The sequence below is a fragment of the Ambystoma mexicanum genome, chromosome 1q (genome assembly GCF_040938575.1).
Source record: "Ambystoma mexicanum isolate Mex_15411 chromosome 1q, UKY_AmexF1_1, whole genome shotgun sequence".
NCBI lineage: Eukaryota > Metazoa > Chordata > Amphibia > Caudata > Ambystomatidae > Ambystoma > Ambystoma mexicanum.
Window position 1 is genome coordinate 1,316,053,730 of NC_090922.1, and position 13,843 is coordinate 1,316,067,572.

At 43.6% G+C, this 13,843-nt stretch overlaps 1 protein-coding gene across 1 annotated transcript in view; it reads right to left on the bottom strand.

Moving 5' to 3' along the window:
• The window catches only part of PODN (podocan), a 481,723-nt gene that overhangs the window by 12,797 nt on the left and 455,083 nt on the right, over nt 1–13,843 (bottom strand). The window contains exon 9 of the mRNA XM_069642176.1: nt 9,582–9,730. Within this exon, the coding sequence (XP_069498277.1) occupies nt 9,582–9,730 (149 nt within the window). The remainder of the gene's footprint in view (nt 1–9,581; nt 9,731–13,843) is intronic.

Below are 13,843 nucleotides of genomic sequence, written 5' to 3' on the forward strand. Positions count from 1 at the left end.
GGCTTACGCCGTGCTCTGCACCGGCCTTAGTGCAAGCTATTCCCCCCACTCATCTCATTATTCACCATGACCGCCCGCCACCTAAACGGGGCTGAGGGGTAACTGTTATTTTTAATGAGAAATATACCGTGTTTAAATTACCATGTCCCCACAAACTCAGTATGGAAGCACTCTTTATCCGTTGTTCTACCCCTTCTTCCAGGGTTTTCCATCTCCTGCTCCTTTATCGCCCCCCGGGCCCATTAGGATCCTTTGGCAAAGGGCTGGCTGATCTTATAGCAAATTTGAACTTGCGTTTTTCCAATCTTGTAATCCTGGGTGATTTCAACTTGCACTCTAATATGTCTAGTTCGGCTGAAATTACATCTCTCTCTGACAGTCTATTAGATCTGCAACTGCATCAACTAGTCCATGCTCCTACTCACGCACGTGGTAATACCTTGGACTTAGTGTTTGCGAATGACTCGCTGCTATGTCCTGGCCCTATCGAGCCAGTGCCGTGGTCAGATCACTATCTAGTCTCATGTTCCTTTTTTCCTACCGATTCCTCCTGTAAAGCTCGCCCTCCTAAAATGCCTTTGCGCTCCTGGCGCTCAGTCAACCTAAAGGCTCTTACTGATCAGATTTTCTCCAACTGTGCCCCCTTGAAGCAACTATCTTTATCCTCACTGTCCCATTCTTTAACCACCGCGGCCGACCTCTTTGCTCCACTGAAACTGTTTCAAGGCCGTAGACTTCCCTCCCAACCCTGGTTCACTGACCAGCTTAAAACGGCTCGCCTCCATCTTAGACAAGCTGAATGGAAATGGCGTTCTGGCTATAATCCAGAGCTCAGAGATATATATAAACGCAATCTGTCCACATACCTGACAAGCATTAAACTGGCAAAATCCTCCTTCTTTGCACAGAAAATAAAACACGCTCTATGCAAACCAAAAACTCTCTTTTCCATTGTGCACTCGTTATCCTCTTCGGAGACCTTGACCTCTATGGTTAAGCCCTCTCAGGAACTGTGCAATGACCTGGCCTCCTTTTTCACCACCAAAATTGTTGCTATACGAGCAAACATTGCTAAATCTCTTGCAATATTGCCTCCTGAAACCCCCAGCTTTGTGCCCTCTACTGATATCTTGGCTAGTTGGTCCTCTTTCCCTCCATTCACCGAGGCAGAGGTCTTGACAGCCATTTTGAAGATTAAATCATCATCTCCCGAGGACCCCATCCCAGCCTCTATTATGAAGGTTATTGCTCCTGATATTTTGACTGAGATCACACTGGCAATAAACAACTCTTGTCAGTCGGGATTTGTTCCCCCAGAACTGAAATCTGCTAGGGTTATTGCCCTCCTCAAAAAGCCTTCTCTCGACCCCACTATCCCGGCTAATTTCCGCCCTATTTCTCTACTTCCGTTTCTGTCCAAACTGCTGGAATCACTGGTCACACCGCTTCTGTCCTCTTTTTTGGAATCTTCCAAAATATTTAATCATGCCCAGGCGGGTTTTAGGCCTGGGAGAGGTACGGAAAGTGTCCTGGTCTCGGTGCAGGATGACATGTCCAGACTTGTCGATGCTGGCGGAGTTGGGGCCCTGATCCTGCTAGATCTTTATGCCGCATTCGACACGGTAGACCACTCCATCCTTCTCTCTCGTCTCTCACAGATTGGGATATCTGGTGCTGTTCTTGCATGGTTTACTTCGTTTCTTTCGGATCGCACTCAGACCCTTGCTATGCCACCGTTTCTCTCCCCCTCTTGCTTTCTCACTTGTGGTGTCCCTCAGGGATCCTCGCTATCGCCAATTCTGTTTACCATCTACATCTGGGCCCTGATTTCCCTCATCTGCTCCTATGGGTTAAACTGCTATTCATATGCAGATGATACCCAAATCCTGATCCGTCTGGACCAGGATCAATCAGAGACCTCTGTATGTCTCCACGACTGCCTTAGGGCAGTCGGGATCTGGATGGACCAGAATTGGCTAAAGTTAAATGGTGATAAAACGGAGGTACTGTTGGTAGGCTGCCCCCCCAAACCCTCCCTGTGGACCCCTGCTTTCTGGCCAGCTGCCTTGGGCCCGTTACCCAACCCAGTTAGCAAAGTCAAGAATTTAGGAGTTATCCTCTCCGCTTCTTTGTCAATGTCTAACCAGGTTGCGGCCGTGTGCCAGTCCACCCACAACCAGATCAGAATCCTTAAGAGGGTTATGCCCCTGATCCCGGTAGCCCTTCGCCCCCCTGTGGTAGCCGCGTTAGTCCTCACACGACTGGACTATTGCAATTCGCTCTATCTGTCTCAACCTATCGGCCTCACCCATTGCCTTCAGCGTATGCAGAATCTGGCTGCTAGGCTGGCTACTGGCTCCCCTTATGGTGCCCATATTACACCAGTGCTTCGCCAACTGCACTGGCTCCCGGTGAACCAACAAATTCAGTTTAAATCTCTGTGTATTGTTCACCGGGCTATTTACGGTCAGGGTGCTGAATTTTTGCAGCTTAAATTCACCCGATATTGTCCGGACCGGAACCTCCGCTCTGCTACTTCTAACCTGCTCACTGTCCCCAGGTTTAACCGGGCAAGGCTCGGTGGTAGAGCCTTCTCTGTCGCCGCGACCATACTTTGGAACAGTCTCCCTGAACCTCTTAGGGCCACTGTTAACCATCTCGGATTCAGAAGAGCGTTGAAAACCAATTTGTTCTAAGCCTGACCACTCCACTGGCCTTCTCCGACTGGGTAGCTTCCCTTCCAGCGCCATGATGCCCTTGGGCGAATGCGCGCTTTACAAGTGCTAATAACATAACATAACATACAATAAATAGAATTTAAATCTCGATAAGCGCTTTTGTTTTGCTAATTAGAGTGATAAATTCAATTTGCACTAATTAGGTGCGAGCATCCGACAACGTGCCTAGCCCCTTCGCCAGCAGGAGCATGATGCCTCGCTCTTGGAGGGCACCCAGCATTTATTTCTCTACCCTACTAATCAGGGGTCATTTCTCTATTCACCTCTGCTAACCACATTTTCTCCGATCTCCTTCAACCTGACATTATCCAGGCAAACCCCACAAAGAAAGCCAACATAGGCCTAGACAATACAACATGAAGATGATGAGCTATGACTAGGCCCCCTGTTTAGTCTTATTACATTCCACCCACATCAGCTGATTAACATTATCCAATGCACACTTAGCCTCTCAGATCTTTGGCTCCAGCTTCCAGATAACATATCCCCAAGTTCCTTCACAAACACAATACACTCATACTGGCATACAGGGACAGGGTATTTCCGTCCTGCCGTCATATCAGCCCCACAGGTTATGCCTCTGCTTCTCCATTATCCCAACAACAACCCCTCAGCCTTTCCTTACAGAGCCACATGCATTGGGGCCAACAACAAATGGCAGAAGACTGGTATACAAGACAACTTTACTCACTTAGTAGACGCACCATTTCATCGACCTGTCCTTAATTCCATAACTCTTAAGATTATCATTACCAAACCATCAAATACCACTTTCCTGATAAAGGCAATTTCTGACCAGCTGCAAAGACAGTCTGCCTGGAAAGTAATTGGCAACCATGACCAATGTCTGCAAGACCGAAGATTGCTGCTGGAAATCCAACTTCCACTCTTGCAAGAAGAGATCACAGGCTTGCTGCAGTATGATGCACACACATCTCTGGGCTTCAAGCATAAAACCCTCTACTGCCACACTCTCTTCCATATGATTTGCACCTCAGGACCCCACCTGAATGTTCTGTGTATGTATCCACAGGATTAATAAAGCGGAAACCTAGCTGGGAAGTTTAATTTCATCCAATAGGATTTGTCAGATAGGAGAGTTAATCGAAATTAGCCTAAATGTTTCTAGAAGGCCACATTTACTCCCTAAAAATAAACAAATATTCCTGTAAACGAAAAGAAAGCTGACTAACAATACTCCGACCATAAAAGGTAACCTAGATCCTGGAGCCTGTCTCCCTGCTTTCACCCTCACAGCTCTATTGATATGTTTGGACCAGCAGTACCCCCAGAGCCAAAGAAAGAAACTCTAGTATTAATATGGACTGATCTGAAGAGGTCAAATGTACCTTTGAATGTGCACGACTAATTAGGTGCAGGTGAATATGTAGTACAATAGAAGTATGTTTTACAGTTAAAAACACATGTTTACTTACATTAAAAATAGTCTGATTTGGAATGGTACTACAATTTGTACTCCCTGAAAAATCATTTTACACCCAACGTTAAGAAAATAGGGAGTAAAATACTCCAACTTCATAATCGTATCCGGAGCAGCAGTATCTGCAGTTGAAGAATATGGCCGGATCATTCTGTCTATGTGGACTTTTCACCTTCAAGGTCTTCTTCTTGAGTTAGTACCAGATGATAATGAATGCCATTTTTGATGGTGAGAGGATAGTTTTACTGAAAAAGAGATTTTCACTTGTGCTGTATCAAAAGTGGAAAAGCAGCAGTCCCAGATTGTTTATGGTAGAATATTTTTGTAGAGTTCCCAGAGTGCTAGGCACCAATGATAACACTTGTTTTTAACATGCACACGTTCTACTTGCATCTTGGATACATAGCTTCAAAGGCCTCGGTTTTAGAAAGGTTCCTTATTCGAGTGACATGTGTATCATCTTATTTCACTCCTTAAAGACTCAGGTAAAAGTTTCACCAAAGGTTTAGGTTGAAATAATTGGCTACAGTTAACAATATTCTTGCGGGTTCCCACGCAGGATTCGGAGAAGGTCACAGCGACCACGGTTTTACTTTGGAAACTATTATAGAGGAATATCCCAGCGCCAAAATGAGGAATTGCCTTTCTTGAGCGACCAGACGCCTTTGACACTATTGATAGAAATGTACTGTGGTTAAAAAGCAACAGAATTGGTGTCCTGGGGGGGGGGTTAAAGTGATTCAGTTGACCTTTATACAGATAGGGGTGTTATACAAGGATGCTCATTAGCTCTTTTATGGATCATCTTATTCCAGTGTGATTGCTGACCCCTGTTAGTCTTTAGGTAGTGCCAATTTAATTTCTTATAATGCCTTGCTGTGTGCCAATGACATGGCCCTTCTTGACTGAATGCAAAGTGGGCTGCAACAATGTTTAGCATGCGCAGAATTTAACAAAGAGCCAGATCATGTTCTTTGGCAAGCATTGCGGTTATCGCTTTTGGCATACGGATGGAGGTAAAGTTGAACTGGTTTACTCGTATTTGATTTCATATTGTTCCAGGAGTGGTGGTAAAATTAGCAATAAGAAGAAGGTTTCCACAAGCCTTTTGCTGTAGGTCTCTTAAGGTTCGATCACATTAATGGAACCAAATGTCTAGATAAGCGGTTGAAAGTGTTTGACGCCAGAGTTCGACCCATAATGCTAAATGGTAGTGAAATTTGAAGGTATAATAATCGTTCCTCCTTGAAAGTAATAAAAATACTTTTTTATGATGGGTAACTGGCCTGCTTCCGACACCCTCAAATGTGCATTGAGGTTTGAATTGGGAGTCACTAATATAGGGGTCGGGGAACAATTGAGGTTTGCACTACATTTTATGAAAATTAATTTAAGACCAGGTATGATTTAGCAAAGAGTAAAATAGATTACATCGCAGTGCCTTGGTATTCCCGAGGTTGCTCCTTATTGACTACATGGGGTACGTCAAGTCATGTATTATATGGAACTGTATATGGTCGCTCAGATTCAGATAACACTTCAGTCGAGTGTTGTATAATTGGAGAATGAGGTTGAGTGGCCACGTGTAAACAATGGATCTTCTCTGAAACCTTATGCTCAAATAACTGTTCACTTGGGAATAAGTGAGATGACATCAGAGGACGGTAGGAGATCGATTATATCAATTTGTTTAAATGTGCACCTATCAGGAGCATGGATGAACTGGGTGGAAGTTGACTTGATATGTTCCTGTGGCTTAGGTATTTTTGAAGTTCTTGCTCACTTTATTTTCACCCGTCCTAGATGCAAAGGATTTGGCTCTAGCCCCATTTTATTTTAAACAAGATTAGGTCCTCTGCTGATGCTATGTTTTCCCTATTGCGGTGTAATCTATGATATACATTAATTTGTAAAAGCTGTACTTTTAAGGCGACTGGTAGTACATGCAAATTCATTTTACTCTGCATTTTATCTTTCTACTTTTGGTTTATATTTTTTTTATTATAGAGAAATCTGAATAAAAACAAGACCGACGGAAAAGCTGGGAAGCAACTGAGTGCTTCCACTGTTTTCTGCGTAGGAATGCGGAGTGCATCGAACACCTTCCATCCCATGCCAGTTCTTCAGTCAGTATTTGCAAATAGGGGGCAGGTGTAGCAGAGGAGCAGGGGTGGTTAGATGGAGTAGAAAAGGGTTGACCACTAGAGGGCTTAAAAGGGGTCAAAGAGTTGAGTGGAGCGATCACTGATTGGAAGAGACTCTACATGGCCCCCTGAAGTATAGGAGGAAGGGGGCAGTCCTATCTGCATTGTGAAAAGACCTGTTTCCTGTTGTTTCCTACTTCTTTATTTCCAGCTTGGCATTATAGGGGCTTCTGGCATTTGGCTGGCCTCCAGAGAAGGTGATTTCCGTGGTGTTTTGGTTGTGACAGCCTCATAGACATAAACGTTGAGGAGGACAAGTTAGTAGGGGTCCCCTTTGTCCAGGAGATGTGCAGAGCGTGATTGATAACTCAAATAGATCCTTCCCGCAAGGTAGTCAAAGCTCAAATGTGCATGATAACTTTCGCTGGTCTGGCGACATCCATGAAGAAGTCACTGGCATAGTTGCATATTCTGCCACTCGTGTTTGACATCTAACATGACCCACAAAGGACACAATCCAGCCAGATGCCCTTCTTCCCTCACACACAGGCTCTGGCCTGCAATGCTCTTGGGCAGGCCAACAGAGAAAGGAGACAGGAACAACCTATTTATGACCGCATGGAATTGTGCAAATCCCAGATGGAGGTTGTGGTGGCAAGACTTAGCATACCCAATGCAATCCGGCTGCCAAACACCATAGGATTGTGGCAGCACATCTGAAGCACATCACACAACCACTCACCTACCAAGCGATGACAAAGTGCATAGATTTCAAATGTTCGAAGAAAAACATCCAACATTCAGCTTCACTGCGGCCTCCTGCCTTTGCACTACTTTGCACTTGAATCAGGAACTTTGAGCTATCACGCAGTCATGCTGAAACAAACCCAACCCACCTTCATCCTGTCTTTCCTAAACCTCTATGCCAAGGGCTGCGCTTTTTCCTCTGCGGCTTAAACCTCTCCAGCTAGACCCACTCTTTTTTCACGTGTCGAAAATCAGGCATTGACACAATACACTCCCCAGGTCAAGCCTCAGCACGGCGAGACCGCTAAGTTGTAAGTGGTGCAGTAAACACGTTTATTACGTTACCTTTTTTTAAATGTTTTTATTTTTTTGTTTTATTGGATAAAATCAATTCAACCTTTAACTCATTATAGAAAAAATGCTTAAACAATCAGTATTGTACAGACACAGAGAAAAGGAAAACTTATACTAAATGAATAAATCGTGCATATATACTACCCGTATATACTATTGCGTTACCTTTAGAAGTTGGGAATATATATACAGCAGCATCAAAGTTCAATTTCAGTGGTGTGTTTCCCTTTCCAACGTAATTGCTGAATATAGATATGATCTTATGTATAAGAACATAGTATAGATGTGTGCTTGACATAAGCAAAAAACGTACAGCTTTGTTGCACTTCCTGTCAATCCCTCACATATATGGTATTTTGTGAATTAGACTGATTTACACTTCAGGTCCCTCCATTATGCTTGCCTTGGCTATCGTATCTGTGATCTGGGGCCACTTGATGTTTCTGCACTGGCTTCTACTATTGTCATTGGTAGTCAGTCTCCCTATTAGTAAGGTTCAGTGGGGAATGAGTGTGGTTCTGCGTTAAAGAATATACTTTTTGATACTTTTTCTGAAAGCTGAATTAATATTGTTTCGATAGTATAGTCAGATCCAAAGCGTGGCTACATGGTCAAATCAGTCGATTTAAAAAAAAAAAATGGGTGTCAAGTACTATTAAATAAATGGCAAAACCAAGACTATTTTGTGTTATGACAAACCATTCATGGTATGTGTTTGCTGATTGGGAACGCAGTGTGTGTATGTGTGTGTGTGTTATATTCTAACTTTAAATACAAGGCAATGTGAGATTTTTGCGATTGTTCGAAAGAAATTGGTTCCGATGTCCAAAATGGACACTTTAATTTAATGGAGATGGAGTGTATTTTAAATGATAGGCTACTCCTATTGGTGCATGTGATCAGGCACATTATGGCAAGTCTCATATGATTGTGGAGGTGCACATGAGATCCAAAATAGTTACTCAATTGAAATTTGATGGTGTACCTACATTTACTTTCCCATACTTGTTGTCGGGCAACACTTAGCGAGATTGCAAATTTCTGCCGAAATCGCTAAGTATCTCATTCTGAGGTCACTGTAATTGGTGCAGGAACGATCCAGGACCAATAGCACCAGAGATCCATCATCTCGCATAGCAGGAACAGGCCTGAGATTGCTTGCATGCATTGAAGATCTCAGAACACACTGATCAGTCTGGGTTTCTGTGAGCTTCACTGCATGCTTGCAGTGACTCCGGGGTGATGACCGCAATGCGCTAATGGAACTGATGGAGATCAGCAGTATGGGCTGCCGTGGAAAACTGGGTGCAATCCATGGAAACAAACCCAGTATGATGCTATTAGAAAGACCATGCCTGGTGGCATAGGTTGCTCCTGCATGGTTTTCGAAAGCATGCACTTGTTTTAAACCCCACTCAACTGTGGCGAAAAATGGATTGCCGCAAACTATTAGGGCCTCATTACACGGAAGGCGGTAAGGGTTAACGGTCACCGGTAATGGTACTGGTGACCGTTAACCCTTACCGCCTTACTACGAGGTCCCTTTGCGGGACCCGTCATTAACGGTTGGTGTAGACCAGCCGTTAAAGTAGGGACCATCAAAGGGACCAGGGTGCTAATTAAGGTACCACAATTCCCATTATGCCCTATGGGGCAAAAATGGGAATGGGGAAGGGCAATGGAAGAAGGGGGAATTACCGCTCCGCAAACCTTGGAATAGAGCGATAATTCCCCTTTCCCTCATGACGGTACCGGTAATTTACCGGCATGGACCAAGGTGCTAATAGCACCTTGGTTTACCGCCTTACGTGTAATGAGGCCCTTAGACTTGTTACAAGTGAACACATGAAGGAGAAGGTTAATGTCTGTGTAGATTAGAATGAGACACACATGTTGGGTTATGTTAACATGCTTTTATACTGCTAAACAACCCTTGTGATAGTCTCAGAACACCTAGGCTTGCTGGTGGAGTGGCATAATATCCCCCCACGAGGGGTATCAAGGCCTCAATCTGCTGGGGAAAGAAAATGAGCAAGGGAACTATAACAGGATGGGAAGTTAGAACATATTTTTTACCCATTCTTTGATTCTGTAGAAAAAATGTAAATGTTTTTAGGTGGGCTGTAAAACCAGACAACGTAGTGTAAAGGAAATTACCTGAGGAAAATTCCCTTAATGTTTGGCGTAGACTCAAAGGAATTATCTTGTACTTTCACAATCTTGTTATTTTGCAGATAAAGGTATTCTAAGGACTCTGGCAGGTCGGCGGGGATGTAGGAGAGCTGATTGCCTGATAAATCCAAGATCTAAAAGAGAAACATACAATCAGCACAAATACATCTTTCCTTAAAACATAAGCAGCAGGTTTACCATTCAGATATTGAATGTGTTTGGATGTATTATTCAATATGTCGGGCTGGCTAAAACAAGCTGACAGAATGGATTCACATTGTTACATGTTGCACATTGACACACGATTCCCAAAAGTCCTGGTTGCACAGTCACTGCAGCACTCGCTAGCACTCGCTATGTGGGATGTTTTTACCCATGCATCCAAGCCCTACAATAAAACTGTGCAGTACTGGCATGGAAAACATCATGATGGCCAGAACTCCCCAGAGAGTGCACAGGGAAAACATGAAGAATAGGCTGCCACCCATTTTTGCCTATGTTGTGAGCACAGGAGGGCACTGCCTAAAACCACCATTGGGCTACACACACAGTAGCCTGAAACCATTGGGAATGGCAATGCTGATTGCAAAAAAAAAGCAACCCAGAACTGTGGGGAATTCATTTTCTTAATCCCAAAAATGGTTGCATTACCAGTACTCACCACTATCTGAAAGCCGGCGTTTTAAAACCGCCAGACTTTTGTGTAAAACTGCACAAATGAAACAAAACCAGACCAAGGAAAGACTTGCTAAGAGGTGGAAGAATGTAAAACCATATTCTGAAATGACTTGAAGGAAGTAATTATTTAATGTATAGGTACAAATCGTCAGTTTGATTTGAATGTAGAAAACTGGGAACAAAAAGTGACATTTAGCTGAAACCTGGCTTAATGAAACTGGGTTGTGCCTGACAACTACCCCCGACAGGAGTTGAAACCTGCTCAGCCACTCCCCTTGCCAAAAGGAGTTGTCACCTCTCTGATTAGATTAGGGGTGGAGCAGCTGGGGACTACAGGGAGTTGAACAAAGGCCTGTCCTGGACTCAGGCAAATGTTATATTGGGGGGCCGTAAAGTGGCTTCCTCTTAGGGGAAACTGGGAGGGGCAGTGCCTCTGCTAGTAGCTGAGCTTGGGGGAAGTGGATAAACCAGTTATTCCACCCTGTGATGTGGGAAGCCACACCCCTTTTAGACCAGAGCATAATTTTAAAAAGATAGATAACTCATAGTGCGGACTTGTCAGAATTATATAAGTAATATCATTATTTTTGTGATTTTTCTGTGAACATTTTGAGAGGCGTTAGGACCCTGTGGTGTATTCTGGGGGGTTGCTAGCGGAAAATAGGGTCTCACTCCAAATGTATGCATGTTAAAAATCTGACACTTCCTCAATTAATGTCCATACTCCTTGCGCACATGTGTGTAATTTTGGGTAAATGTCCGATATTGCAAAACCAGTTAAAAAGCGCAAAATGCTGTCATTTTTTAATGCAAGCCCCCAGGAAGATCAGAGGCGGACAAGCATGGACCATAAGGAATATATAATGTGCACATGTAATTTCAACAAATTGTATATCTGGGAAGGATGCATTTGAATCAAATATAGATTTGTGGGCAAACTGACCAGGGGAGGATCCTCTGATCCATAAACAGACTTCATCATGCTGACAATCCATTTCCTTCCCCCAAACATGGGAGAGGCGAGAATTGGGCCAATGACAAGTAGAGAGGGGCAGGCTTAGCTAGGCCCAGGCACACACCCATTTCCAAAACACATAAAAAGAGACTGCTGGGACAGGTAGAGAGATTCAATTCCATTTGCTGCGGAGCATGCTGACGGACGACTTCACATCCAGAGATCCAGACTTCAAATCCATCAATCTCCAAAGACCAGAACTTTACTTCAGAACTTAAAGCAAGGGCCTAAACCCACAAACTGAGAACTCTTCTCAGCAGGCCTCAGCAACCTTAAAATCATTTGCAACTATTCCACAGCCGGGCGAGCTGTTTGAATTCTTTTGCCAAGAAGAATTGCCAGAGACCAGACCAGAGATCCAGAGTGACCCAGACCGCTGTGAGCAGAACCAGAGAGCTGACCCAGATCACTGTGAAGTGCCGAGACCAGAACCAGAGTCCAGTCCAAAACCTGACCAGATCCGTGGCGAGGCCTATTTCAAATTTATATTGTGAGTACCTAGCAGAACTGTGCAGAACCAATCTCTTAGTGAAAATAATCTAATCCAAACTATTTTAGCCTAAGTAGAACTGCCTCCTAGAAATGGTGTCATCTGTCATTTTTAAAGCTGCACAACTGTCACCTGTCAATTCTGCAGCTGCAAGCTGTCACCTGTCATTTTGAGTTTAATTTAAATCCGAAAAAAATGACCTTTATTAAATTGTCCGTATCTCTGGAATCGTTTGGAACTTGGTTTAACTTTCCTCTGAAAGCTTAGACTCTCAGCTTTCCAACGAACCTAGAACCGACTTGCTACTCCTTATACTTTTGCCATAATCACGATTCACGCACTCGCGAATTTTGCCGCGATTTGCGATTTGGCCTGATTTCTTTACCTGTAAAAAGATAGCAGCTTTTTGCTTTCCTCTGCTAAAAATTTGTTTGCCTCTTAATAACCATCCCTGAATCATTGCTAAAGTGAGCCTGAGCACATCCCAAGTATCTCTCACTCACCCTGAACCTCCTAAAGGGAATTAAAAGCATTTTCAGCATATTTCTCACTTCATTGCCACCACATTCAAAGCACTTGGCCCTGTGTTTTAAAACTCATACTGGTTTTCTCTAAGCTTGCTGGGGTGGGAATTGAATTTCATATTGTATTTGATTGCATGCCTGAGAACTGTGTGTGTTACTTCCATCTCCTTCCATTTCTTACATTGCATAGGGGAGGGGGATGAATTGCCAGAGAAAAATCTTTTTGCTAAAATCATATCAAGTATTTCTGTACTGCATTTTATTCCTCATTGCTTTTCCCTTGAAATCATACAAGTATTTTTGCTACTTTATCCATCCTATCCTAACTCCTCATTGATTATAAAGAAGTGTGCTAGTGTCAGATTACCCATTGTTGATTAACATTATATTTATAAGGGCGATATCGATTATTAATTTATTATAAAAGCGTGGTATCTATATTTTGTTTTATTTCTCAAATAAACCTTTTAAACTTGCAAAACAGAACTACTTCTTGGCTCAGTGGAGTCAGGGGGATTCTAAGAGAGGGGTGTTATATAGGGGTAGTCATCCAGAACTCATGAACTGGACATAAAGATATATCAATAAGGGTTTCCATTCAGTATCCCAGCCTATGAATTGACTTAGCTGTAGTGTTGAATTGAATCCTCTTACAAATTGGGGGCTCGTAGCCGGGGATTCCGGATTAGACCTATCACTTGTGCAGATTAATACAGTGTGCTAACTGACAAGATACATACATCCAGGTGGATCACCACGCTGTGTTAGACTGTAAAGCACTGCTCAAAGAAACGCTCTAAGGAAACGGTCTGTTTTGCAAAAATAAAATACAAACTTCTGTAAGTCAGGAAGGAACTCAAATTCCAGAATGACGACACTGGTAGAAATCAAAATAGCCAGAGAGCACTTCTTACATAAGCTATTTGTGAGAGGTGAGTGGACTCATCAGGACCAACCGGTCTGGTTGCAGGCAATCGCGCAACAGGTCACTGAAACAGGGTCAGATATATGGGGAGATCAGGATACCCTATATGTGGCCCTGAGTGAACTATATATGGCCCCTAAAGCCAAAGATGAACATAATAAGATTGCCAGGATAGCGGCATATTTGTATCTATATATTGGCGCCATACAGGACAAATGTGCTGAAGGCCAAGATCTGGCAAATAGGCAACAGATGGCGTTAGAGAAGCCCCAATCTGATCTGGACTCTTCTGAGCAGAGGCTGCTCAGGAGCCAGGAGTCAGAAAAGGACAGCAGACAGTACATCACTAAAATAAAGGAGGATATGGATGTGCTGCAACAGGAAACGGCGGACCAGGATACCAGATTTCTGGCCTTGCAGAAGGAGTACCAAGAAGGTTTGGACTCCCTACTGCAGAGCCAGAAAAAGCTAGAGCAACAATTAGATTTCAATAGGGCATGTGCCGAGTAGGTAGTCACCCTGAAAAGCCACCTAGATAGAGAGAAGGCAGAGAGCAATAAACTGATTTTGAAAGACCTGGATACCCAGGCAGAGTTTGACCAGGAGCGCCAGAAA